Raw genomic sequence first — 21,890 nt, 5'->3', positions numbered from 1 at the left:
AAGTGGAACGTGCGCAAGCCCGGCCCTGTCCGCGAAGCCCTCTGGGAAATGTAGTCCTTGGCCCGCCACAGTAACAGCCCGGGTGACCTATAGACACTACATTTCCCAGAAGGCAGCGAGCACCAGCGCTCGGCGCCGCCGGGAAATGGAGTTCTTCAGGGGCCTGCAAGGGGGCGCCAGTGGTGCGACTGGCGGTGTCCCGGGTTCCGAAGTAAAGAGTTATGGAGCCAGATGGGCCCGTCCGCGCGTTGTCTCCACCACGCCCTGCCCGCGCGACCTCAGATCCCCTCGCTATCCGTCCGCTCGACTGTGCCAGGTTGCCCCTCAGCTGCCTCTCTACTCCTGCCCGGCGGATGTGGCATTTCCTCCTACCTGGTCACCTGCCTCTTTCAGCTGCTGTGCCGCACTCCGCCTCCATCGAGGCTGCTCCTGCTTCCCCGTCTTCAGGGCTTCACCAGCCAAACCGTGCTGGGCCGTCTAAAACAGGCCCCTCTGTGATGCCTGGCATTTTGAAATGACCGGTTTCCAAAAGCTGGGGCAGCACCTCCCCAAAAAGCCTTCCGTATCATGTCCTCTCCTCTGACCCCAGCTAGGTTTAGGTCCCTCACAAGTCGCCCGTCATAGCCGTCGTCACACAGAATGTAACAGCCTTTGGACCGGCAGCTCCTGAAGCCAGTCTCTCCCACCCTGGTCTCCCCAACACCTAGCACATTACAAGTGCTTATAATTTGTGCAGTTTATTAATCCAGTCAGTCACCAGGCTCCTAAGAAAAGCTCTTCTACTTCTCCTTGCCATCCCTTTTGCCACTCTCCCCAAGAAAGCAAACAAGGGGCCTCATCTGACCTTTCTCCCAGGAAGGCTGGACCCTGGAACCCCTCCCTGGCCTCCGGCCCCTTTTACGTATTGACAGCAGGCCCAGCACTTCAAGTGTTAGCTGGGACAGAGGTAGAAGGAATCCTTTCTCCCAACTTTACTCTTGGCATGCGTGTGTGTGTCGCGCGCACACGTTCACGGACACATGCAGGTACCTGTGTCGAAAGGAGTCCAGGAGGCCAGGCAGCCCTGTCTCACCGCCTGTGGCTCACCTAGCTGGAGTACAAGAACTCCTTCCCTTGATGACTCTCTGGGTTTTGGTGGCCCATATGGTATGTCTACAGAGTCAAGTGGATACCCCAGTGTGCTTGCTGTTACAATCTAGGGGGACAGGAGAACAAGCTGGAATGACGGAGATAACAAGACCGTCCAAGGAGCCAATCCATTGGAATTGGAGCCATGTTTCTAACCTTGGGGAGAGGCTGGGCGGCAGCCAATGTGCTGGGAGCTGACCCTGAGGTAGACACTGAGCCCTCAAAAATGGCTGAGATTTTCCAAAGAGCTCTAGATCTGGGAGACCATCGAAGAGTCAGAAGGCTCAGCCTCAGAGGCTGGAGGGAAGCCAAGACAACCACGGCACAGAAACCCAGGGAAGAAAACACCTCCAAACCAAGGAAAGCCACACACGCCCATAGGCTCGGGCACAGGGAAGGTACCAGAAACCTCAGACAACACAAACCGTGGAAGCCAGAAAGAGTGAGGATGGCACGGAAGGTGAGCAAGGAGAGCAGGAAACCCCCACCTAGAGTTGGCTACGAAGAGTAACAACGGTGCACGGACAGGTCAGGGCTGGCAAATAGGAGAGGCTTGTCTCAACCCTGGCCCCTCACCACAAGGAAGGCTACCCTGGTGGGCTGTGCTTGGCAACCGCTGTCCTACAGGGTGTGTCTCTGACACGGATGGGCACTCCTGGGTCCCGCAGCTCATCTGCCAATCAGAGAACACCACCCTCTTGTTCCCCAAGCCTGACACTCTGGGTGCCACTGTACAAAGATGGCAGTGCATGAGGTATGAGAACCATGGGTGAGAAGTGGCAGTGTCTCCCCTCCAGAAACAAAGCATCATCAGACAAAGCTCATCTGAGGTCAGGCCCAAGCCCTAAATCACACAGGACAGCCAAAGAGGTCTGTCCTTCAGGGTTTGTGCCCTTGGCCACTTGCCCACCCTCTGTGGGCCCCACCTGGGGTGAGTGCAGGCTTTCTGCCAACTCCTTTGTTGCCACCATCATGGGGCCCCTTGAGGCCCCGCAACTGCCCGAGCCTGTCGCCTCCTTTCCCGCTGCAGCTCTCGGAGGTGGGCGAGGGCACAGTGGACACCCCGGGACACCCGCAGGCTGCGTTCCCGGTTGGGATCGTTCTCTATGAGGACTCGCAGGCCGGCAGCAAAGTGGGACAGTGCCTGGGCCAGGTGCTCAGGGCGCAGTGCACCCACACTTACTTCCTCAGTCTCCACACCCACCATGGCCTCCATGAGATCTGACTCTGGTCTTCTGGAGGCCAAGCCTTTCCCCGCCTCACAGGGCAGTCCAGAGTCACTGACACCCCCAACCTCCACCTCCTGGGGGATGCTGCGGGGCGAGGGCTCCCCATGGGCCTGCAGCAGGTGGGCAACATCGGCCTCAGCCACATCCCCGAGGCCTGCGTGGCTGGCTAGTGTCACAATGCTGTGACGGAGCTGGGGGAGGGCGTTGGGCTCGGGGGCACCAGCAGGCACGCACTCGGGCCACAGCTTCCTCCAGGCACTGTTCATGGTGGCAGGCTGCAGCTCTGCCCAGGCCTTAGCAATGTTGTCTACAGCGGTCATGACAGTATAGCTGCGCCAGAACTCCCGCACGGAGGGCCGGTCTGTACCCGCCGTCTCCTGGACCAGCTGGCTGAGCGCGCGGCGCAGATAATGGGCCTTGAAGGCGGCAATGACACCCTGGTTCATGGGCTGGATCAGGGCTGACGTGTTCTTGGGCAGGAACTCAACACGCACGTGGGCCGAGAGGCCACCCAAGTGGACAGGGTGGCAGGGTGCGCTGTCCAGCAGCAGCAGAGCGCGGTGTGGGAGGCCATGGCTGGCACAGTAGCTTTCCACAGCAGGGCAGAAGCAGCCAGTAAACCACTCCTGGAAGATGCTAGGTGTCAACCAATCATTGCGGTTGGAGCGCCAGACCACAGGCAGGCTGGCCTTGGAGCAGCCCCTGAGGGCACGCGGGTTCTCCGAGGGGTACACCAGCAGGGGCTTCAGCTTGAAGTCACCAGCCGCATTGCCACCAAGCAGCAGGGTCAGGTGGTCCTTAGAGGCCTTGGGCCCAGGCCCAGCTGTGCCCTCCAGTGCCAGAAGCATGCGCTCAGGCAGCCGCTTCCAGAACAGGCCCGTCTCGTCCACGTTGAAGACCTGCCGTGGTGAGTAGCAGCCCTCCTCCAGAATGGCGCGCAGCACCACGGGGTAGCGTGCGGCAGCCTGGGCGTCGGCCACAGCCGGCTCATCCGTCAACAGCACGTTGTGGCGAACCTTGAAACGGGCAAACCAGCCATTGCTGGCCCCGAACGTCTCGGCCTGGGCGCCGCTGCCCTGCTCGTGCTGCAGCTGGGCAAAGAGCCGGCGCGCCTTGTCCTGGATAAGCAGCGTGCTGACAGGCAAGTTCTGCCGCTTCTGCTCCTCAATCCACAGGCTCAGGAGGCGTTCCATGCGGCCCATCAGCACACCCCGGCAGCGGGTCAGCTGGGTGGTGCTGACGGGCGTGGCTGCCTGGGAATTGGCCCGGATCTTATCCTTGTTCACGCGGATTGAGGCAACCGTGGAGGTGGCCAGTCCCAGGGCCCGGGCGATCTGCGTCAGCTTCTCACCCTCCTCAAACCTCCGAAGCACCTCCAACTTCACATGCAGGGTGATGGACTTCCGGTCCCGCTTGGCACTGTGGCGGAGGCCAATCCCAAGGGGCGCCTTCCCCAGCACCTGCGGGTGGGGAGTTGTCTTCATGCCGCTTCCCCGAGCCATGCACCTCAACAAGCTCTCTCCCCACTGCCCATCCACGGTAGCTACTGCCGTGCCCACAATGGCCTCTGGGCCTCTCCTGCCACGCCCGCCTCTGCCTGAAGAGGAGAACACATGGGCATTAATGTGTGAGTACATGAGAGTCTGGACCACTGCCTGGCCTTCCCATGCTCTGACCTAAGGCCCCCAGCCCTGCTGAGCACTGCCTCAGAGGCAGGCCCAGTCCCTTCTCTCCCTAACGATAAAGACACTGCATACACACTTCCGAGCATACTTTGCGTGTAGATGAGCATTTCATTTAGTTTTAGCTTGTGAGACCAAAAAAAGTGCTGTGGGGAGACTTTGTTCTTCCCCCAGAAAACCTCTTGCAACCACAAGGAGATGCAAAGAGAGTCTAGAAATCCTGACCCATCTCTCAGACACTGATGAGCAGAAGCATCTCCATGCTATTCAGAGACATGGAACATCAGTGTGGGAGACTGAATAATGGCTCCTAACCACACCCACATCCACATCCCAATCCCAGGAACCTATGAGTAAGTTTACCTTTCAGGGCAAAAGGGACACTGCAGGTGTGATTAAGTTAATAATCTTGAGAGGCGGAGATTATCCTGGATTATCCCGGTGGGCCCTAAACGTAATCAGAGGGATACTTGTAAGAGGACACAGAAGATTTCACTCAGTCAGAAGGCAATGTGACCACTGAAGCCTAGAGCTTCCAGAAGGAACCAGCCCTGCCAATACCTTGATTTTAGCCCAGGAGCCCCATTTCAGATTTCAGACCTCCAAGACTCTAAGATAATAAATTTGTGTTGTTTTAAACCACTAAGTCGGGACTTCCCTGGTGGCGCAGTGGTTGAGAATCCGCCTGCCAACGCAGGGGACACTGGTTCGAGCCCTGTTCCGGGAAGATCCCACATGCCACGGAGCAACTAAGCCCATGCGCCACAACTACTGAGCCTGCGCTCTAGAGCCCGCGAGCCACAACTACTGAGCCCGCGCGCCTAGAGCCCGTGCTACGCAACAAGAGAAGTCACCGCAATGAGAAGTCCGCACACCGAAATGAAGGGTAGCCCCCGCTTGCCACAAGAGAAAGCCCGCATGCAGCAACGAAGACCCAATGCAGCCAAAAATAAACTAATTAATTAATTAATTTAAAAATAAATAAACCACTAAAGCTTGTAGTAATATGGTAAAGCAATCACAGGAAACTAACACAGAAGGTAACCTCCTTAATTCTTGCCACCACCGTGGAGTACCTGGGGATAGAGGAGGAAGGTGGTTCTCCACACAGCAGTCGGAATGATTCTCTAAGAACCAAGTCGGGGGGAGTTCCCTGGCGGTCCTGCAGTTAGGACTCCGGGCTTCCACTGTAGGGGGCACAGGTTCAATCCCTGGTCAGGGAACTAAGATCCCAGCAAGCCGCACGGCGCGGCAAAGAAAAAAAAGCAAACAAACAAAACAGTGGCTCCTCTGCTCAGAGCCCTCCCAGGCCTCCCACCTCTGAGTCAAAGCCACAATCATCACCAGCTTTGTCAAGGGCCTCCTTTGTCCTTTGCGTACTCCTGACCACATCCTCAGGGCACACTAAGGGCACTCCCGACCCAGGGGCCTTAGCTACTGTGGCTCTTTGGCCCACTGGGGGCCCTTCCCTGTAATCTGCATGGCTTATTCCCTCTTCTGCAGGTCTCTGCTCAAATGTAACCTAATCAGAGAGGCCCTCCCCACCTATATTTTATTATGCATCCATCACACGTTGCCTGAGGGCAGGAACTGTACCTACTGAGCACTCTGTTGGGTCTCCAGGCCCAGGAAGAGAGCCTGGCACTTTGGAGGCATCCAACAGTCACTTGCTGACTGAATTATTTAATGAAGTATAGTGATGGAGGCAGGCTTCTCGCTTTGTCCCTTTTGCATTTCAAACCATGTGAAAGTAGCACCTGATCAAAACAGTAAAAGTTTTTTTTGAAGGAATGCGTGTGAAAAACAAGGACAGTACCTGACAGGTCTTTGTATTTTGGGAGTGTCTATGGCACCGAGGAAGAGTACCTTCAGGGACCCATGGGCTGCACCTGGCTTAAAGGGGAGGTGGGCATGGGGAAGGCTTCCTGCCTGGAAGGAGGCCCCAAATTCCGAACCACTCACGCGCCCATCCCTCCCTCTCCACATGCCTGCCTTCGCCTGCTCACCCACAATTTTTTTTTTAATAAATTTATTTATTTATATATTTTTGGCAGCGTTGGGTCTTCGTAACTGTGCACGGCACGGGCTTTCTCTAGTTGCAGCCAGTGGGGTCTACTCTTCGTTGAGGTGCGCGGGCTTCTCACTGCGGTGGCTTCTCTTTGTTGACGAGCATGGGCTCTAGGCGCGCGGGCTTCAGTAGTTGTGGCACGCGGGCTCAGTAGTTGTGGCACACGGGCTTAGCTGCTCCGCGGCATGTGGGAGCTTCCCCGACCAGGGTTCGATTCCCAACCACTGCACCACCAGGTAAGTCCCTCACCCACAATTTTAAATTAAATTCATTCATTTTCACCCTCCCGCTCTAGAAAGTCCCCAAGCCCGCCCACGGGGAAGGCTCGAGACTACATTTCCCAGAAGGCCGCGGGGCCGCCGGAGGCCCCCGATTGGCCCCCTCGCGCGCGTCCGTTCCCTTCCCCCCACGGGAACCAAGGGTATAGGCGCCTCGGCCCCTTCCCCCCGGAGCCCGGGCTCCCGCGCGCCCGACCGCTCTCACCTCCGGACCGCGACGTAGGCCGGCTTCCTCAAGTGGGCCGACTGAGCTGCGGCCCCTCCCCATCTCCGGCTTCGGGCGCCGCTTCCCGGCGGCGGCCGAATCCAGCCTCCATCTTGTCGGCGGAGGCGGAGGTTGCCGGGCGACGGCTGGGATTGGAGGAGGCAGCGTGGGCCCCGCCCCCGACGGCGCTCTAGGTGCTGCGTCCAGTCACCCAGGGCCTACCGGGAAACGTAGTTCAGCGACGAGGCCGCCGAGCACAGAGTCCAGGCGGGGTCGCCCAAGGCCGCCTCTGCCCAAGGCCGGATTTCTCGCCTATTAATTTCTCTCTCCTGTCTTTCCTGCCATCTACTTTCGGTCTCTTTCTTTTCTTTCTTTTTTTTTTCTTCTTTCATAAAGTTTTTAATAACCTATAATTTTCTTACATGTACACTAGTAACCTTAAAAAGACAAATATTTACTATCAAATGTTAACTACTGTACAGTTTACAAAAACATATAATTTTAAGAATTTGGAATAATAAAGGGAAGGTACCTACTTCAAATGGATTAAATAAGAAAATTCCACTTTTTAAGAAATTTAACCAGGAAATGGGAACTTTCCAATTTCTCTAAAGGAACACCAAAACATTTTACTGAAGTCAGAGAACTTACTATTTTTGTTCAAGACTTCATCTCCATAGTTTTAAATAAACCCTAAATAATATTTTCCAGTATATGTAAGGCCTCTACACAGAGCGCACGACTAGGGAAAAAAGGACTCCGTCAGAATGAGAAGCCATGAAGAACAGAGATATGTCTTGCTCACCTTTACATCTCCAGTTCCTACCATAGTGCCTGGCTCAAGGTGAAAATGCTTAAGCAATGGTTGCCGCTTTACATTGAACCAGGCAGATACATCTTTGGTCCAGTTTTCATTCCATATTAAGCATGACCTGAGCTGCAGTCCCAGTTCTTGGCCCTTGACCTTAAATTGAGTAAGGTAAGCCAATATACATACACTTTCTACATCAGCCTTCTGACAGGATCCTCAGAACTGAATTATCACAGGTTGTGAATCTTCTCTTACGTGGTCTAATTCTTATTTCTTGAATAATACCAGTGTGCAAAAGTAATGCATTTTCGGGACTTCCCTGGTAGCGCAGTGGATAAGACTCCATGCTCCCAATGCAGGGGGCCTGTGTTCGATTCCTGGTCAGGGAACTAGATCCCACATGCATGCTGCAACTAAGAGCTCGCATGCCACAACTAAGGAGCCTGCCTGCCGCAACTAAGACCTGGTGAGACCAAATAAATAAATATTTTTTTAAAAAAGTAATGCATTTTCAGTGCAGTACAAGTATATTCATACGAGTAAGAATTGAATAACGGCCTTACTTTTCCATGTTTTAAATAACAGATACATAGCATCTTATATTATGAGGTAATTAGCAATTTTTAGACACTGAACATAATACACTGTATTACAATGCAATGTGGTAGGCTTCCATTTTAGGAACAAAAATCAATTTCACACGAAAAAAGAGTTATTTTAAATTCACATAAAATACATTCAGAATAAGTCTAAAATGTTAGCATTAAGTAATGTAAAACAAACACAGAGGAGCTTTCTTTATTATTATTACTTTTATTTTGGCTATGGCAGGTCTTAGTTTTGGCATAGGGGATCTAGTTCCCGGGCATAGAACCTGGACTCCCTGCATTGGGAGCACGGAGTCTTAACCACTGTACTACCAGGGAAGTCCTTCCATATGGGTCTGATTTTTTATGAGCTTTGGATTTTTCTTCATTTGGACCTGATGAATAACCTTGGGCATTTTTTCTTTCTGTGTTTCCGATTCAGTTCCTTTATCACTATTTTTTTTCTTTAAACTTTACTTCTAGCTTTTGCATTTCTGTAGAGACTTCTCCTTCCCCCCCCCCCCTTTTTCTTCGATTTATTTATTTTTGGCTGCGTTGGGTCTTCGTTGCTGCGCGCGCTTTCTCTAGTTGCGGCGAGCGGGGTCTGCTCTTCATTGCTGTGCGCGGGCTTCTCATGGCGGTGGCTTCTCTTGTTGCGGAGTACGGGCTCTAGGCGCGCGGGCTTCAGTAGTTGCGGCACGCGGGCTCAGTAGTTGTGGTTCGCGGGCTCTAGAGTGCAGGCTCAGTAGTTGTGGCGCATGGGCTTGGTTGCTACGCAGCATGTGGGATCTTCCTGGACTAGGACTCGAACCCGTGTCCCCTGCATCGGCAGGCAGACTCTTAACCACCGCGCCACCAGGGAAGTCCCCCTGTCCCCCCCCCCTTTTTCTGCTTGGTGTTCCACATCAGAATCACAACGTGAATCTGATGATTTGGACTCTTCTTGGGTACCAAGTGACTTTTCATTGACTTTACTAGAAAGCAGATCGCCAGAGTGTGGAATGAAATCATCAGGTTTTCCCCATCCGGATTCCCCTGTTTCTGAATTATAATAATAGGTATAACCATCTTCACTTAAACCTTCTACCCAAACAGTCTTCACTGCCGTCTTTTTTTAATTTCCTTGAAATCCTTCAGGTTTCTCCCACTGAGATTCTCCTGTGATAAGATCATAGTGGTAATGGTAACCCTCAGAGGTTATGCCTTCTACCAATCTGCCCTTTGAAGGGTCTTTTTTTTTCTTTTTTTCTTTTGCTGATTTGATGCAGAGGCGGATGGGATAGTGCTGGTTACTGGTGATATGCTTGGCTCTGAAGTTTCTGACTCTAAGCCAAGGCTTTTCAAATCCCCTTGGTATTCTTTCAGGGCAGCTGCCTCCATTGCAGCAAACTCCTTTGATGCCTTCTCTTCTTCCTTTGCCCTATCCAGCCTTTTCGGTTTAATCTCACTGATCCTCTTTGCCACATTTTCCTTATGATTCTTTCCTCTTTCATGAACTTCAACACTAGACCTATTGTCCGCAATCCAGCACCTGCAGTAATCAGAGAATTTCTTTCGTTGTGACCTCCAGTATTCTGCCATGACTGGACCAGCCGCCCTAAGGGTCACCCTCATGCCCGGCTGAGGCTCGCGTTCCTCACGCGGGATGAGTCAGGGCCCAGCTCACTGCGAGGCCCACCGGAGCCTCCGCGCCTAGACCTGGTCTCTTTCTTTCCCACCATCCTCGCTACCTCCTTTCCTTTCCTGGGTCTGTCTCACTGTTTTCTCTTTCTCCCTGTCTGTCCCCCATTCCGGAGAAATGGTTCCCTTTAGACTGTCAAGATATAATTTTCGAAACAGATAAAAACAAACTCCGTGAGCACACGTCAAATATCTATTTACCTCCGGCGGCAACTAGCAGGATGACATAGGTGGTTCCGGGAAGATGAGAGAGAAGGAAAACAGAAAGGGTGAAAGAACGAACAGTGAAATAAAAGCTCCAAGTCGGATCGGTAGTGCACCATGGGGCAGTGGGCAGGCATCTTAGTGTCCTGCTTAGTGTCCTACTGGGTGACAAAAAACTTGGGGTACTCTTCTCTACTGGACAGAAAGCATTTACAACCTATCAACCTTTTACTCGTTAGCATCTAACTTCACAGTATCTGGACTCTGATCAAAAGCAGTTAACTTAAAAAAAAGTTGCTTCACTTAGGGAATCAGATGACCTGAAGCAGGCTTGGTAGAGACGGTGCTAGTTCTTCCAGTCATCTTTTTTTCTCTTAATGGCAAGTTTTGGATAAGTTTTCTTAACATGTGTCCCTCCCGCTCCGTCTTTCTCTCTTCTTGCTGTCACCCTTCTCTGAGTCTTTAAAAACTCTCGATCCACTTTACTGTATCTCTAATGTCTGTCCCTCTCTCCCCTCTTGCTTCTGTACTCCTGATCCTTGTCTGTCCCTTGAATCTCGAGCTGCACGTCTTGTCGCTGTAAATCTTTGTCTCTCCTTTCCTCTCCATCCCGCCCTGATCGCTCTCCCTCTTGTTAACTGTTCTGACACACATGTCTGCCCAGCCCTGACTCTCTGACCTAGGTCTCTTTCTGTCCTGCCCGTGTCTCTGTCCCTGTGTCTGTTCACTTACTTTCACTGTCTCTCCTCACAACTCTCCGCGCCCCCGAGTCTGTGTCTGTCTGTCCTGTCTCTCTCGCTCCGCATCTCTACCCTCAGCCTACCTCTCCCATCCTCTTTCAGACGCCGGCCGGTACCCAGGGTTGCCCTGGAAACCGCCCGCACGGCCCACTGGTTACCATGAAGACGCCCGGGCCCGCCTACCGCCCACGAGCGCAAAAAAAAAAAAAAAAAAAAAAAAAAAACTGTCATCGCGCCGCGCACGCGCGCGGAGGACTGGCTGACCTCCTCCCGGACAGGAGCCGGCCGAGCCTCTCTCCAAGGCGAAAGTGGGAGAGGCTCGCTTGCGGTCCTGAGGGCGGTGGAAGGGGTGGCCGGGTCTCCCAGGGGGTTGCCATGGAGACAGGGGCTGACGGCGTCCTAGCGAGGGCCGTGATTGGTGCAGAGCCCTGCTAATCCCCGGAAGCCCCGTAGAGAATTCAGGGAGACTTGGTGGCGGCATGCGCGGTTGGGAAGGCGGTGCTGCCGCCCGTTACCCCCTGAGAAGCTTGCTCGCGTCGACGGGCGCCTGGACGCCTGGATTTGAGGCTGGGAGCGCGGGAAGACGCGGCCCGGAGTGTGACCCGATCGTTGCGAACAACGCTGCCCCGGGGCACAGCGGGAGGAGGGTGGAAACTGAGGCGAGGGTGGGGGACGGGCAAGGCGGCGCTTCCGGCTGGTGCGTGGAGCGTTCTGGGAGACATAGTCCGGCCGGGGAGGGAAGGTCGGCGAGTGCGCATGCTCAGGAGCGCGGAGCGGCCCGCTGAGCGCGGAGGTGAGGGCGGGGGCCCCTCAACCGGGAAGGTTCGGGCGGGGACGGGGGCGGCGGCCCAGCGGGATCGGGAGCGTAGGACAGGGGCCTGGGTGTCCCCCGTGGCCGGGCCCAGCGCTGTCGCGCGCGGCTCGTCAATCACTGCGCGTTGCCACGGCGACAGAATCTGGAGTCCCCGCCCCCAGTTGCCATGGCGGCACCCGGACCTGTCCCGGCTCCCTAAAGCAGAAGGTGCCCGCCCAGGCTTCTGGTAAATGTAGTTCAGGGAGCTCCGCAGGGCCGGCCAGATTACGGAGGCCCAGCCGTCTCCTGGGGTTTCAGGTTGACTTGGAACCTTGAGGAGCGAAGGTTAGACCCACGGGATCAGGCGGCCCTCGAAATCGAATCCACTTCCTTAATAAACTCAGATCTCTCTACAAAGGTTGCACTGTACCTCCAGTTGCATAAGGAGCAGCGCGAGTGTGGTGGGGGTGGGGGAAACGGAGGTTCACAGTGGCACAGCGACAAGCCGAGGTTACGTGGCAAATAGGCTGGGCAGAATCTCCGACTTTCCTTGCAGGCTCCGAGTCCAGTGGTCTTGGCTCCTTTGTAGCTCCCCTCTGAAAACTCCCCTGTTACCTCCTAGTCCCACCTAAATCAGGAAACGGAGGAGATAGTGGGGCATTGCGTGTTGTGACAAGTCGGGCTCAGAGAACGGGGCTGAATGGGGGCAGAATGGTGTCTGGGTGCTGGGCCATACAGGTGACCTTGCACAGGTGTGGGGTGGGGCAGGTGCAGTCAGGCTGCGCTGTGAAACCGCGCTGGGAGGGGAGTGGTCTGAGAGACAAGGCGGGAGACTGGACGCTGCAGTGATAGACTGGCGTTGGTGGGGGAGGGGTGGTAGTGGTGTAGATGCCTAGGCAGTGGATGTTGTAGGTGGCATTCACCTGGTAGAGAGAGGGATGCAGAGCAGGGGTTAGGTGGTGCATGTAGAAGAAGCATGGGCTTTGGGGGAGAGACGAGGTGCCTTCTGGGCCTAAGAAGCAGCCCAGGAACAGGGGGCTACCAGAGACTCTGCACAGGCCCAGCTAGAGAGGCTCACCGAGGGCTCACCAGCCCCACAGCTCCTTGGTACGGGACTGCCTCTGTGCCTCAGTTTCCTCATCCTCCTTCCACTTGGCAGGTCTTGGGATTCAACAGCACAGCATCCAGTAGGCTCTCAATAAGCATTTGTCACCACTGTCCTCATCGCAGCAGCCTCATCCCATTCCTCCCCCAGGGAGAGACACTGGCCTCAGAGCTCCAGCCTGGTCTTTCCAATGAGGCCCACAGCTCTGGGCTCCCCGGGCCACGCACCCCCAGAAGATGAGGGGCCCATCACGGTGAAGCTGGAGGAGTCTGAGGAGGAGGGTGAAGCCGCCCCATGGGATCCCGGCCCAGAGGCTGCACGACAGCGTTTCCGGCACTTCCACTATGAGGAGGCAGTGGGTCCCCGCGAGGCGCTGGCCCGGCTCCGTGAACTCTGCCGCCAGTGGCTGCGGCCCGAGGTGCACTCCAAGGAGCAGATGCTGGAGCTGCTGGTGCTGGAGCAGTTCCTGGGCGCGCTGCCCCCCGAGATCCAGGCCCGCGTGCGGGGACAGCAGCCAGGCAGCCCTGAGGAGGCCGCTGCCCTGGTCGAGGGCCTGCGCCGAGAGCCAGGAGGTCCCCGGAGATGGGTGAGTCAGTGGCCCTGGGGTCGGGGCTGGAACAGTATGCATCTCCGCCTCTTCCTGGGAGGTGCTATGCTCAGCCAGACACTGGCCCCTTGTGGTTTGGAAGTGGTCACCTGCAGCAGACCCTGTGTGAGGGCAGACGGGGTTCCAGGGCCAGCATCACTGGCCCATCCCTCCATCACCTAGAGGCATGGACAAGGGATGCAGGGTGGGGAGAGAGGGTGGGTGTCAGCAGCAGGAGAGCAACTGCAGGTGGTCCCTTTGCTCCTTGCTCTGTCCCTGGTGGACATGGGTCCTTAGAGGACCTAGTCAGTCAGGACCCCTGGGGTCCCAAGATAGGGTGGATGCCCATGAACTCCCTACCTGAGCTCCTGATGGTGGGGGGCACCTCCCCAGGTCACAGTCCAGGTGCAAGGCCAGGAGGTGCTATCAGAGAAGATGGAGCCCTCCGACTTCCAGCCCCTCCCTCAAATCACACCTCGGACTCCAGAACCTGGACTTGAGATGCCCCGTGGGGCCACACAGGAGTCGTCACTGGGCCTATGGGTGAAAGAGGAGCCTGGGGTTACAGAGGATCCAGGTGAGGGTAGGTAACGTGCCCATGCATTGGCGGTCCCCACATCGCGCCCAGCCAGTGGCCGTCATTATCCCTCGCGTGCCAAGCCCGACTGTCACCACTGTGGTTCCTTCCATGTTCTCAGCTGGCATGGAGCTGGCTATTGGGGTTTCCTGGTGTGGGAGGCATGTGGGGTTCACTCCCTGAGGAGATCCATTGGGGGACATTAGCCAATTGCTCGAGAGCAGACAGAAGGCTGGAGTATGGGTGGGCACAGCGGAGGGAGGACCCCAAAGTGCTGGGGAGCATTCCCTTCTCTCATCCGCCTCCCAGACAAGTGTCAGACATGCCCACCCACACTCTCTGCCATTCCTGTGTGGACACTTAGAGCCCCCTTGACATGCCCAGCCCCAAGTCTACACCCGGCTCTTGCCCCATCTGGACCCCAGCACCTGGCACACCACTGAAGAGGGCAGCAGGGTGGGGAGCCCCTGGAGCTGCCTGACCCCACCCTTCCTCTCCAGAGCTTCTGGACTCTGGGCCTCTAACCAACCCCCAGGAGGCCACTTCCACTGTCCTACCTGAGGAGGCCCAGGTGAGCCCCTGCTCTGGGAGCCTCAGTGGGTGGGGGTTGGGTAGGTCCCTCCCTGGGCCTAGCCAGACACAGGCGAGCAGTGACCACTGTGGTTTCAGGGCTGTGGCGTGGCGCTGGACCAGGCCTCTCCCCATAGTGAGACTGGGCCTGAGGGGTCCTCATGGACGGAGCACCCTGAGGCCCTGTGGCAGGAGGAAGCTGGGAGCATCTTCTCCCCGGGTGAGTTATATGGGGCCCTCCACACGGGCAGCACCACCCCGGACCATCCCACTCCTGGCCCTGCTCAGATGGGCCCCTTACTCCGGCATTCCCCGAGCTCCTCCATCGCCTGCAGCGTTCAACCTGCTTTAGCATCTCCTGCCCGCGAGAGCCAAGCCCCCCACTAACCTCATGGCCCCTCCAGCTGCTGCTCCCCGCCCCCAGTAAAACCTCCTGAGAGCAGGACTTGTGCTCCCCATGTCCGCTCCCAGCCCCGGCACCCTGGAGGGCCCCCGGGTTCTGGGCTTGCATCCCACTGATTGGGGGGCGGGGCAGAGAGGGACAGCAGTCAGTACACAGGGTAGGCAGACAGGGGGGACCTTGACACAGGGTGGGGACTGGGCAAGACAGAGCGGTTCCCTGCTCTCAGGCCAGATGCCCTGTGCTGTCCACCTCAGCCACGCAGCCTACAATGGTCTGCCGTCGGCCAGGCTCCCTGTTCCCTGGACCCCTTCTCTACGTTGGTTTACTCCCTCGTTATTTATTTTATTTTTTTGGCTGCGTTGGGTCTTCGTTCCTGCGTGCGGGCTTTCTCTAGTTGCGGCAAGCGGGGGCTGCTCTTTGTTGCTGTGGGCGGGCTTCTCATTGCAGAGGCTTCTCTTGTTGCGGAGCACGGGCTCTAGGCACATGGGCTTCAGTAGTTGTAGCACGCGGGCTCAGTAGTTGTGGTTCGCGGGCTCTAGAGCGCAGGCTGAGTAGTTGTGGCACACGGGCATCGTTGCTCCGTAGCATGTGCATCTTCCCGGACCAGGGATCAAACCCGTGTCCCCTGCATTGGCAAGCGGATTCTTAACCACTGTGCCACCCGGGAAGTCCCACCCCCTTGTTCTGGTGAACCTTCCTGTGAACTCTGGTGTGGGAAGTAAAGTTCTGAGCTATGGTCCATATCTGAAACACATTTGTATTACACTGAATTTTGGCTGAAGAATTCTTTTTATTAACTCTCTCTCAAAACATTTTTTTTTAATTGCTGTGAAACCGGGTCAAAACATTTTTTAGCACCACTGTTGGTGAGCCCTTAAAATTTGAAATTCACATTTCTCAGTTGTGGGAAACTGGCTTGCATTGTTTCTTTGATTTCCTTCCCCTCCACTGTTCTGTTCTCTTGTTTCTGGAATGCCTGTTACTTGGTTATTGGACTCTAGGACAGATCCTCCAATGTTCTCTTCACTGCGATTTCCCCATCCCTTTCTTTCTGCTCTATTTTCCAGAAAATGTCTTCAGTTATAGCCTCCAGACCCTCCTTTGAGATTTGCATATCTGCTAGCAGAGTTTTAATTTCCAGGAGTGTCGTCTTTCCCTGATCGTTCATTTTTTTTAACCACTTTCTGTTATTCTTACAGTTGTAACATCTTTCCTTATTTCTCTGAGGATAACGATAACTTGTTTTTTAAGCTTTCTTCTCCCAGTGTGGTCTCTGGTCCCTCTGGCAGCTCTGAGCAGATGGGTGAGGGTCTTATCGGCCAGGACAACAAATCAGGGCTGGAAGGGGGGGAGGGTGAGGGGTTCACTCCCCAAGGAGACTCACTTCTTGGGCAACGTGAGTGGGTGGGTGGAGCGTGAGTGGATGCCACTGAAGCAGTCGTAGGGCAGTCTGGCTGGGCTGCTTGAAGGTACCCCTGCTGTGAGGATCTTCAGTTCTCTCCTCTGAGTGTTCTAAGAAGGCACTCCTAGCCTCTTGCCAGCATCCCGGGAGAGAGGCTAGCGTCGCGGCGCCCAGTGTGACTTCCCTTAACTCCCTTGACTCCCTCAGGGTCCTCTCCCGCCCTCAACCCAGCCCTTTGCCAGGAAGCGAGAGGAGGTCCAAAAGTCACAGCTACAGCACTGCCCACCGCTTCCTCAGAATTCTGTGCAGACAGACCCAGGGCTGTTCCCTGCAGTAGCCCTGCCCAGCTTCAGCTTCAGCTTCTGAAACAGCTTCCCCAGCCCGCCCAGTGCCCCTGCCCCTTCACCTGCGTGGCCAGAGGTACCTGGTACCTCCAGCTCCTGAACTTTTCAACGTCTGCGGTAAAACGGGTTGATTTCTTTCAGTCTTCCCCACTGCTGACTTACTATTCGCCTTCTCCAGTCTGCTGTACAGTTACCATTTGCCCATTTTGCTTTCCAGAGTAGAAAATATCAGGGATTTGTTTGTTTCCTCTCTTCTTCTCTTCATCCCTGTAGATTTTATGCCTTGAAAGAATAAAACAAAACCTTTATGGTGGTTTTTAATGTTGTTGCACAATGAAACAAATTTAAATAGATACCATTATTCCCCAGAAGTCCCCATTTGCTGTTTTTTATCAACAAGGATCCAAACTCATTCTTTTTTCATAGCGTCCTTGTTTTGTGGATACTGATCCATCCTTTGAGAATTTGCAAGTACCTTATGTTATTTCCGGCCTTGTTAGTTAGCTTGGTTTCCTTGGGTGTGAATGCTCCCACTGGGTGCACGTGGACAGCCTGCCCTGCTCAGCTCTGGGGGCTTCTTGTTTGTCCCTGCCCAAAGCATCATCCTGGGTGAGGGACTGCCACAGGGTCCATCATAACTCAACTGGAAGGCTCATCTGGGCCCCTAGCCATTCAGTGGAGATACCTCTGCAGCCTCGCTGAAAGCAAAAGGTCCATGGATGGACTGGGCTCACCCAGGCTATGTCCTCAACCCCCAACTTCATGACAGAGCCTGGCTCTCATCCTCAGTCTCCACAGCCTTGGCACTGTAGAGCACCATGCACCAGGCTCTGGATTCCTGAATCTCACCGTCCTTTCTCGCTTTGGAGCTGCCCCGCGTATTTTGAAAGCTCCTTTCTTATGTTCTGTCTGTCAGTTGCGCATGTTGAAGCTGAGAGAGCAGCATGTGACACGTGCCCCTTCTGCTGTTTCAGTCTTCAGCTGGCTGGCCAGGCTTGCCTCATGCTGTGTAGCTGACACTCCAGCCTGGACCTGCTTCTCTCAGCCCACAGCCCCACAGTCTCTCTGCTCTCTCCAGCCACACCGGCAGTTCCACCCCAGGCTCCTCGGCGGGTTCTTTCTCTGCAGCCCCATTCTTTCCTCAGGCTGCACTCTTCCCCAGACAACCACAGCTCACCTCAGCCACCTTGGCCTCCCCATAAGGTCTCCTGGCTGCTCCCCTTGCCCTCAACCGAACATCTTCTGTGCAGCCGGTGCTTTTATCAGGAGAAGTTTGAATTGCTAGGACATTCACGTGTTAGAAAATTCAGAAAGCACAAGGGAGTATACAGTGGAATGCCCCTCTCCTGCCTGTATCACATGGTCCTGCACCCCAACAGCCAACATCACCGGTTTTTTGTGCGTACTTCCAGAAAGATTCTCTGCATAGAAGAACAAACACAAACTCAGGTGCATACTCACTTCCCGTTTTTAAAACACACGTGGATGCTTAATCTTCACACTGTTCCACGCCTGACATTTTTCGTGCATCTTCCCACTTGAACACACAGCAGCGAGCGCCCTCCTCTTTGGACAGCTGCACAGAGCCCACTGGGGCTCACCGTGGACACACTTGTTTATCCATCCAGGCCCCTACTGACATTCCTTTGGGTTACTTTTCAGTGAGAACTGAGAAACCTCCTACACCGACCATTTCACACAGGGGGAACACAACGGGTGGAGAAGTACCTAGACGTGGAACTGTTGGATCAGAGGGTGGGAAATTGGACATTCTGATGCCCTTTGCCACACTGGCTTCTGTTTATGCTGGCGAGCGGTGCACACGAATGCTTGGGTTCCTGGAGTTAGGCTGTGGAAACGGTAACGAGCACGGCCCTAATACGCACTTTGCTTCCTAGGAGGGGCCTGAGCATATTTTACGGAATTTAAGCATCCGTGACATTTCCTTTCTTTTCCTGCCCTTTCCCCACGTTTGTCAGGTTGTCCGTCTTTCTTGTTGATTGACCGGCGCACCTTACTCTGGTTACTTAGTCCCTTGCCTCTGGAGAGTTCGCAGTTTGTCATTCGTCTTTTGACTCGGAGGGTTTTTGCTGTGCACAGATGATTTCCTTTGACACAGTATAATTTTTCTGAGTTTTCTTTGGCATCTGATAGGTCTTCTGTCACCTGCTGAAGCCCTTGCTAGTCTCCCAGTCTCCTTGCTTTAACTTCCTTCTTCTCCGTTGCCTGTGCTCACATCGCCTCCCTTCCCCAACATCTAATGATGGAGTGCTCACAGCGTGGCTGGAACCTGCTCCTTTTATCCGCAGACACCCACCACTGTCTGATCACATGCAGGCCCAGGACTCCATAGGCCATATACACACCACGGCACCCGTGTTCACCTTTCCCGGCAGACTGGGCCCGACTCCTGTGCCCCACAGCCTGTGCGTGCCCTCTGTCCCTCGGGAGTCCCGTGGCATCTCAAGGAAGGCACGGCAGACAAAAGTCCTGGTTGCCTGCATTCCCTGCCTCTGTCCCCTGCCCTATTCCCTTCCTGTTGGCTCCACTTCCAGCCTCCCTCAGACCCACCCACAGCTCTGCATTTGTGGAAACCATCATCACCCACCCGGACAGTGCAAGGGCCACCTGCCCCACCTTTGCCCTACAGCCCTTCCAGAAAGGCGGTTTTTACAAACTTAAGTCAGACCTGGAAAGCCTGTCCCCAGCTTTTCAGTCTTCCACCTCCTGCAAGGGTCTGTCCTATTGTCACCTCCTTAGGGAAGCCTGCACAGATACAACCCCTGCCCCTGCCCACGTCACTTCTGTCTGCCTCCTTGGTCAGTTTCAGGTCGCTCTAGTTCGCACCGTTTCTGCAGGGCTGGAGTGGCTCTGGGCACAAGTGGGTTCTCTGTCATGAATGAGTGGATCCCCTTCTGCAATGCAGGGTTTACACTCCAGATGGACAGCATCTCTGCTGGCCCAGACACTGTGAGCCCCCACATCCACCTCCCCTGGGACCTCGGCGTGGCCAGCCTCACGGGCCGACTCGAGTCACCCTCCCTCGAAGGTGGCTTCTCACACGCGCTGGTGCTCTCCAGCGACCCGGGAGGTGAGCAGGACCCCACGTACGATCCCCGCCAGGGCGTGGGCCCCGGGCTGGCCGCCGCTCGCTGGCGTGCCGCCAGGGGCCGGAGCCGGGGTCGAGGTCGCCCCAGCACAGGCGCCGGAGCCGTGCGAGGTGGCCGCTGCGACGTGTGCGGGAAGGTGTTCAGCCAACGCAGCAACCTGCTGAGGCACCAGAAGATACACACGGGAGAGCGGCCGTTCGTGTGCGGCGAATGCGGCCGCAGCTTCAGCCGCAGCTCGCACCTGCTGCGCCATCAGCTCACGCACACCGAGGAGCGGCCGTTCGTGTGCGGCGACTGCGGCCAAGGCTTCGTACGCAGCGCGCGCCTGGAGGAGCACCGGCGCGTGCACACGGGCGAGCAGCCCTTCCGCTGCGCCGAGTGCGGCCAGAGCTTCCGGCAGCGCTCCAACCTGCTGCAGCACCAGCGTATCCACGGCGACCCCCCGGGCCCCGGCGCGGCACCCCCGGCGCCTCCTGGCGCGCCGGAGCCCCCAGGCCCCTTCCCGTGCAGCGAGTGCCGCGAGAGCTTCGCACGGCGCGCCGTGCTGCTGGAGCACCAGGCGGTGCACACAGGCGACAAGTCTTTCGGCTGCGTGGAGTGCGGCGAGCGCTTCGGCCGCCGTTCGGTGTTGCTGCAGCACCGGCGCGTGCACAGCGGCGAGCGGCCCTTCGCCTGCGCTGAGTGCGGCCAGAGCTTCCGGCAGCGCTCCAACCTCACGCAGCACCGGCGCATCCACACGGGCGAGCGGCCCTTCGCCTGCGCGGAGTGCGGCAAGGCCTTCCGCCAGCGGCCGACGCTCACGCAGCACCTGCGCGTGCACACGGGGGAAAAGCCCTTCGCCTGCCCTGAGTGCGGCCAGCGCTTCAGCCAGCGTCTGAAGCTCACTCGCCATCAGCGGACGCACACCGGCGAGAAGCCCTACCACTGCAGCGAGTGTGGCCTGGGCTTCACGCAAGTGTCGCGGCTCACCGAGCACCAGCGCATCCACACAGGCGAGCGGCCCTTCGCCTGCCCGGAGTGCGGCCAGAGCTTCCGGCAGCACGCCAACCTCACGCAGCACCGGCGCATCCACACGGGCGAGCGGCCGTACGCATGCCCCGAGTGCGGCAAAGCCTTCCGCCAGCGGCCCACGCTTACGCAGCATCTGCGCACCCACCGGCGCGAGAAGCCCTTTGCCTGCCAGGACTGTGGCCGCTGCTTCCACCAGAGCACCAAGCTCATCCAGCATCAGCGCGTCCACAGTGCAGAGTAGCCAGTGCGCGCTGCACCCCCTCTCCGCCCTCACCTCGTTCCTTCGTGCGGGGGGGGGGGCAGGGGGGGCTGCAGAACACCTACCTCGCGGGGATGCTGTGAGGCCTGTGATCACGTGGGTACAAGCCAGCCCTCTTAGGGCCCGGTGCCCAGTAGGTGCTCAATAAACAGTACACGGAACCTGCGTCTGGGTCTGCACCAATTCAGTTCCTCCCCACTTGCCTGGGTCCCTCTCTGCCCACCCCACAGGTCCACCACTTTCTTTGCAACCACATGATTCCTGTAAGAGCCAGAGCCCCCTGCAGATGTGGCCCCTAGCAGAGCCTGGCCACATCTGTGGGGTGCCCTCCTTGCACCACGGCTCCTGTACTATTTGCCCATGTTCCCTTCGACCCACACGTCTGCCGGCCAAGCCAACTGCCAGATGAGGACGTGGACTGGCAGCCAGTATCATGAGGTGCTGAAGTATCAAACTGGTGTCCAGCATGCCAGAGCCGGCCTGAGGATATGTGTTTATGAAACTTTAAACCTAGGGAGCCATTTCTTAGGTGTAAAAGCTACAAGGCTTTACCTGGGAATCCATATTCTTTCAAGGCTTTCCTCTGTTCCCCGCAGACTCCAGCCAGTCCGAGACCCGCAGGTGGCTGCAAGCCCCAGGCCAGTTCCCCAGCCCTCTGGTGATCGTTGCCATCATGCGCCATTCTCCTCCCTCCCTGGCCCCACGCACAGCCCCTAAGGGCTCCCGCACAGTGGGAGGTATCTATCGTGTGTTCAGTAACTAGTCACAGGAAGCACAGCTGGCAGCGGCTTTCATGAAGATGGACAGATACTGCCAGTTCCAGTTCAGTGTCCTGCAGACTTGAGGGCCGGTGTCTCTGGAACCCTCCAACCTCTTCCTGTGCCACTGCTTCTTTTGCCCTATCTTCCCCTTCCATCCTATTGTTCAGGCCTTGACACAGTCCCCCATTCCACCCATGGGTGCTGTAAGTGCCAGAGACAATGGAGAAAGGCAGTTCCAAACAGGGCATCTTCATGCAGCAGGGTCTGGGTGGGACTTAAACCCCACTCTAGGAGGGTGTCAGCCTGCCCTTGGCCTAGAGGTTCCAGAACAGCCCTTCTAGGCCTGTATGTCCAAGC

At 56.2% G+C, this 21,890-nt stretch overlaps 2 protein-coding genes and 1 pseudogene across 7 annotated transcripts; 1 reads left to right on the top strand and 2 right to left on the bottom strand.

The window, feature by feature from the left end:
• Positions 1-184: 184 nt before the first annotated feature.
• LOC307178992 (tigger transposable element-derived protein 1-like) lies at positions 185-7,054 on the bottom strand. 3 transcript variants are annotated; one of them, XM_079907690.1, is made up of 3 exons: positions 6,591-7,054; positions 4,403-4,487; positions 185-3,954 (listed from the first exon to the last, which is right to left on the bottom strand). In XM_079907690.1, exon 3 carries the CDS (start codon positions 3,857-3,859, stop codon positions 2,099-2,101), a length of 1,761 nt encoding a protein of 586 aa, XP_079763816.1. In that variant the 5' UTR covers positions 3,860-3,954; positions 4,403-4,487; positions 6,591-7,054; the 3' UTR covers positions 185-2,098. The 3 variants fall into 3 exon arrangements, with proteins under 3 accessions (XP_079763816.1, XP_079763817.1, XP_079763815.1); XM_079907691.1 differs by lacking the exon at positions 4,403-4,487; XM_079907689.1 differs by lacking the exon at positions 4,403-4,487 and having other exon boundaries at positions 185-3,817.
• A 261-nt stretch (positions 7,055-7,315) lies between these two features.
• On the bottom strand, positions 7,316-9,569 carry LOC307178510 (WW domain-binding protein 4-like; annotated as a pseudogene). The gene is made up of 2 exons: positions 8,907-9,569; positions 7,316-7,332 (listed from the first exon to the last, which is right to left on the bottom strand). The product of its transcript is annotated as a WW domain-binding protein 4-like (transcript).
• Positions 9,570-11,349: 1,780 nt separating this feature from the next.
• MZF1 (myeloid zinc finger 1) lies at positions 11,350-21,114 on the top strand. Of its 3 annotated transcripts, none has more exons than XM_079908833.1 (6): positions 11,350-11,405; positions 12,661-13,096; positions 13,490-13,673; positions 14,174-14,244; positions 14,343-14,463; positions 19,319-21,114. In XM_079908833.1, exons 2-6 carry the CDS (start codon positions 12,701-12,703, stop codon positions 20,752-20,754), a joined length of 2,208 nt encoding a protein of 735 aa, XP_079764959.1. In that variant the 5' UTR covers positions 11,350-11,405; positions 12,661-12,700; the 3' UTR covers positions 20,755-21,114. The 3 variants fall into 3 exon arrangements, with proteins under 3 accessions (XP_079764959.1, XP_079764958.1, XP_079764960.1); XM_079908832.1 differs by having other exon boundaries at positions 13,490-13,679; XM_079908834.1 differs by lacking the exons at positions 11,350-11,405; positions 12,661-13,096 and having other exon boundaries at positions 13,338-13,679.
• Positions 21,115-21,890: the final 776 nt, after the last annotated feature.

Source organism: Stenella coeruleoalba (genome assembly GCF_951394435.1).
Source record: "Stenella coeruleoalba genome assembly, chromosome: 20".
Lineage (NCBI taxonomy): Eukaryota > Metazoa > Chordata > Mammalia > Artiodactyla > Delphinidae > Stenella > Stenella coeruleoalba.
This window is presented reverse-complemented; position numbering and strand designations above follow the sequence as displayed.

What these genes read in the sequence shown, in the direction of transcription:
- LOC307178992 (XM_079907689.1), bottom strand. Translation starts at nt 6,653, where the DNA reads ATGGGGAGGGGCCGCAGCTCAGTCGGCCCACTTGAGGAAGCCGGCCTA. An exon ending in GCCTACGTCGCGGTCCGGAG is followed by an intron (nt 3,818 to 6,590) that starts GTGAGAGCGGTC and finishes CCCCACCCGCAG; the next exon opens with GTGCTGGGGAAGGCGCCCCT.
- MZF1 (XM_079908832.1), top strand. Translation starts at nt 12,701, where the DNA reads ATGAGGCCCACAGCTCTGGGCTCCCCGGGCCACGCACCCCCAGAAGAT. An exon ending in CAGGAGGTCCCCGGAGATGG is followed by an intron (nt 13,097 to 13,489) that starts GTGAGTCAGTGG and finishes GCACCTCCCCAG; the next exon opens with GTCACAGTCCAGGTGCAAGG. An exon ending in TGGGAGCATCTTCTCCCCGG is followed by an intron (nt 14,464 to 19,318) that starts GTGAGTTATATG and finishes TCTGCAATGCAG; the next exon opens with GGTTTACACTCCAGATGGAC.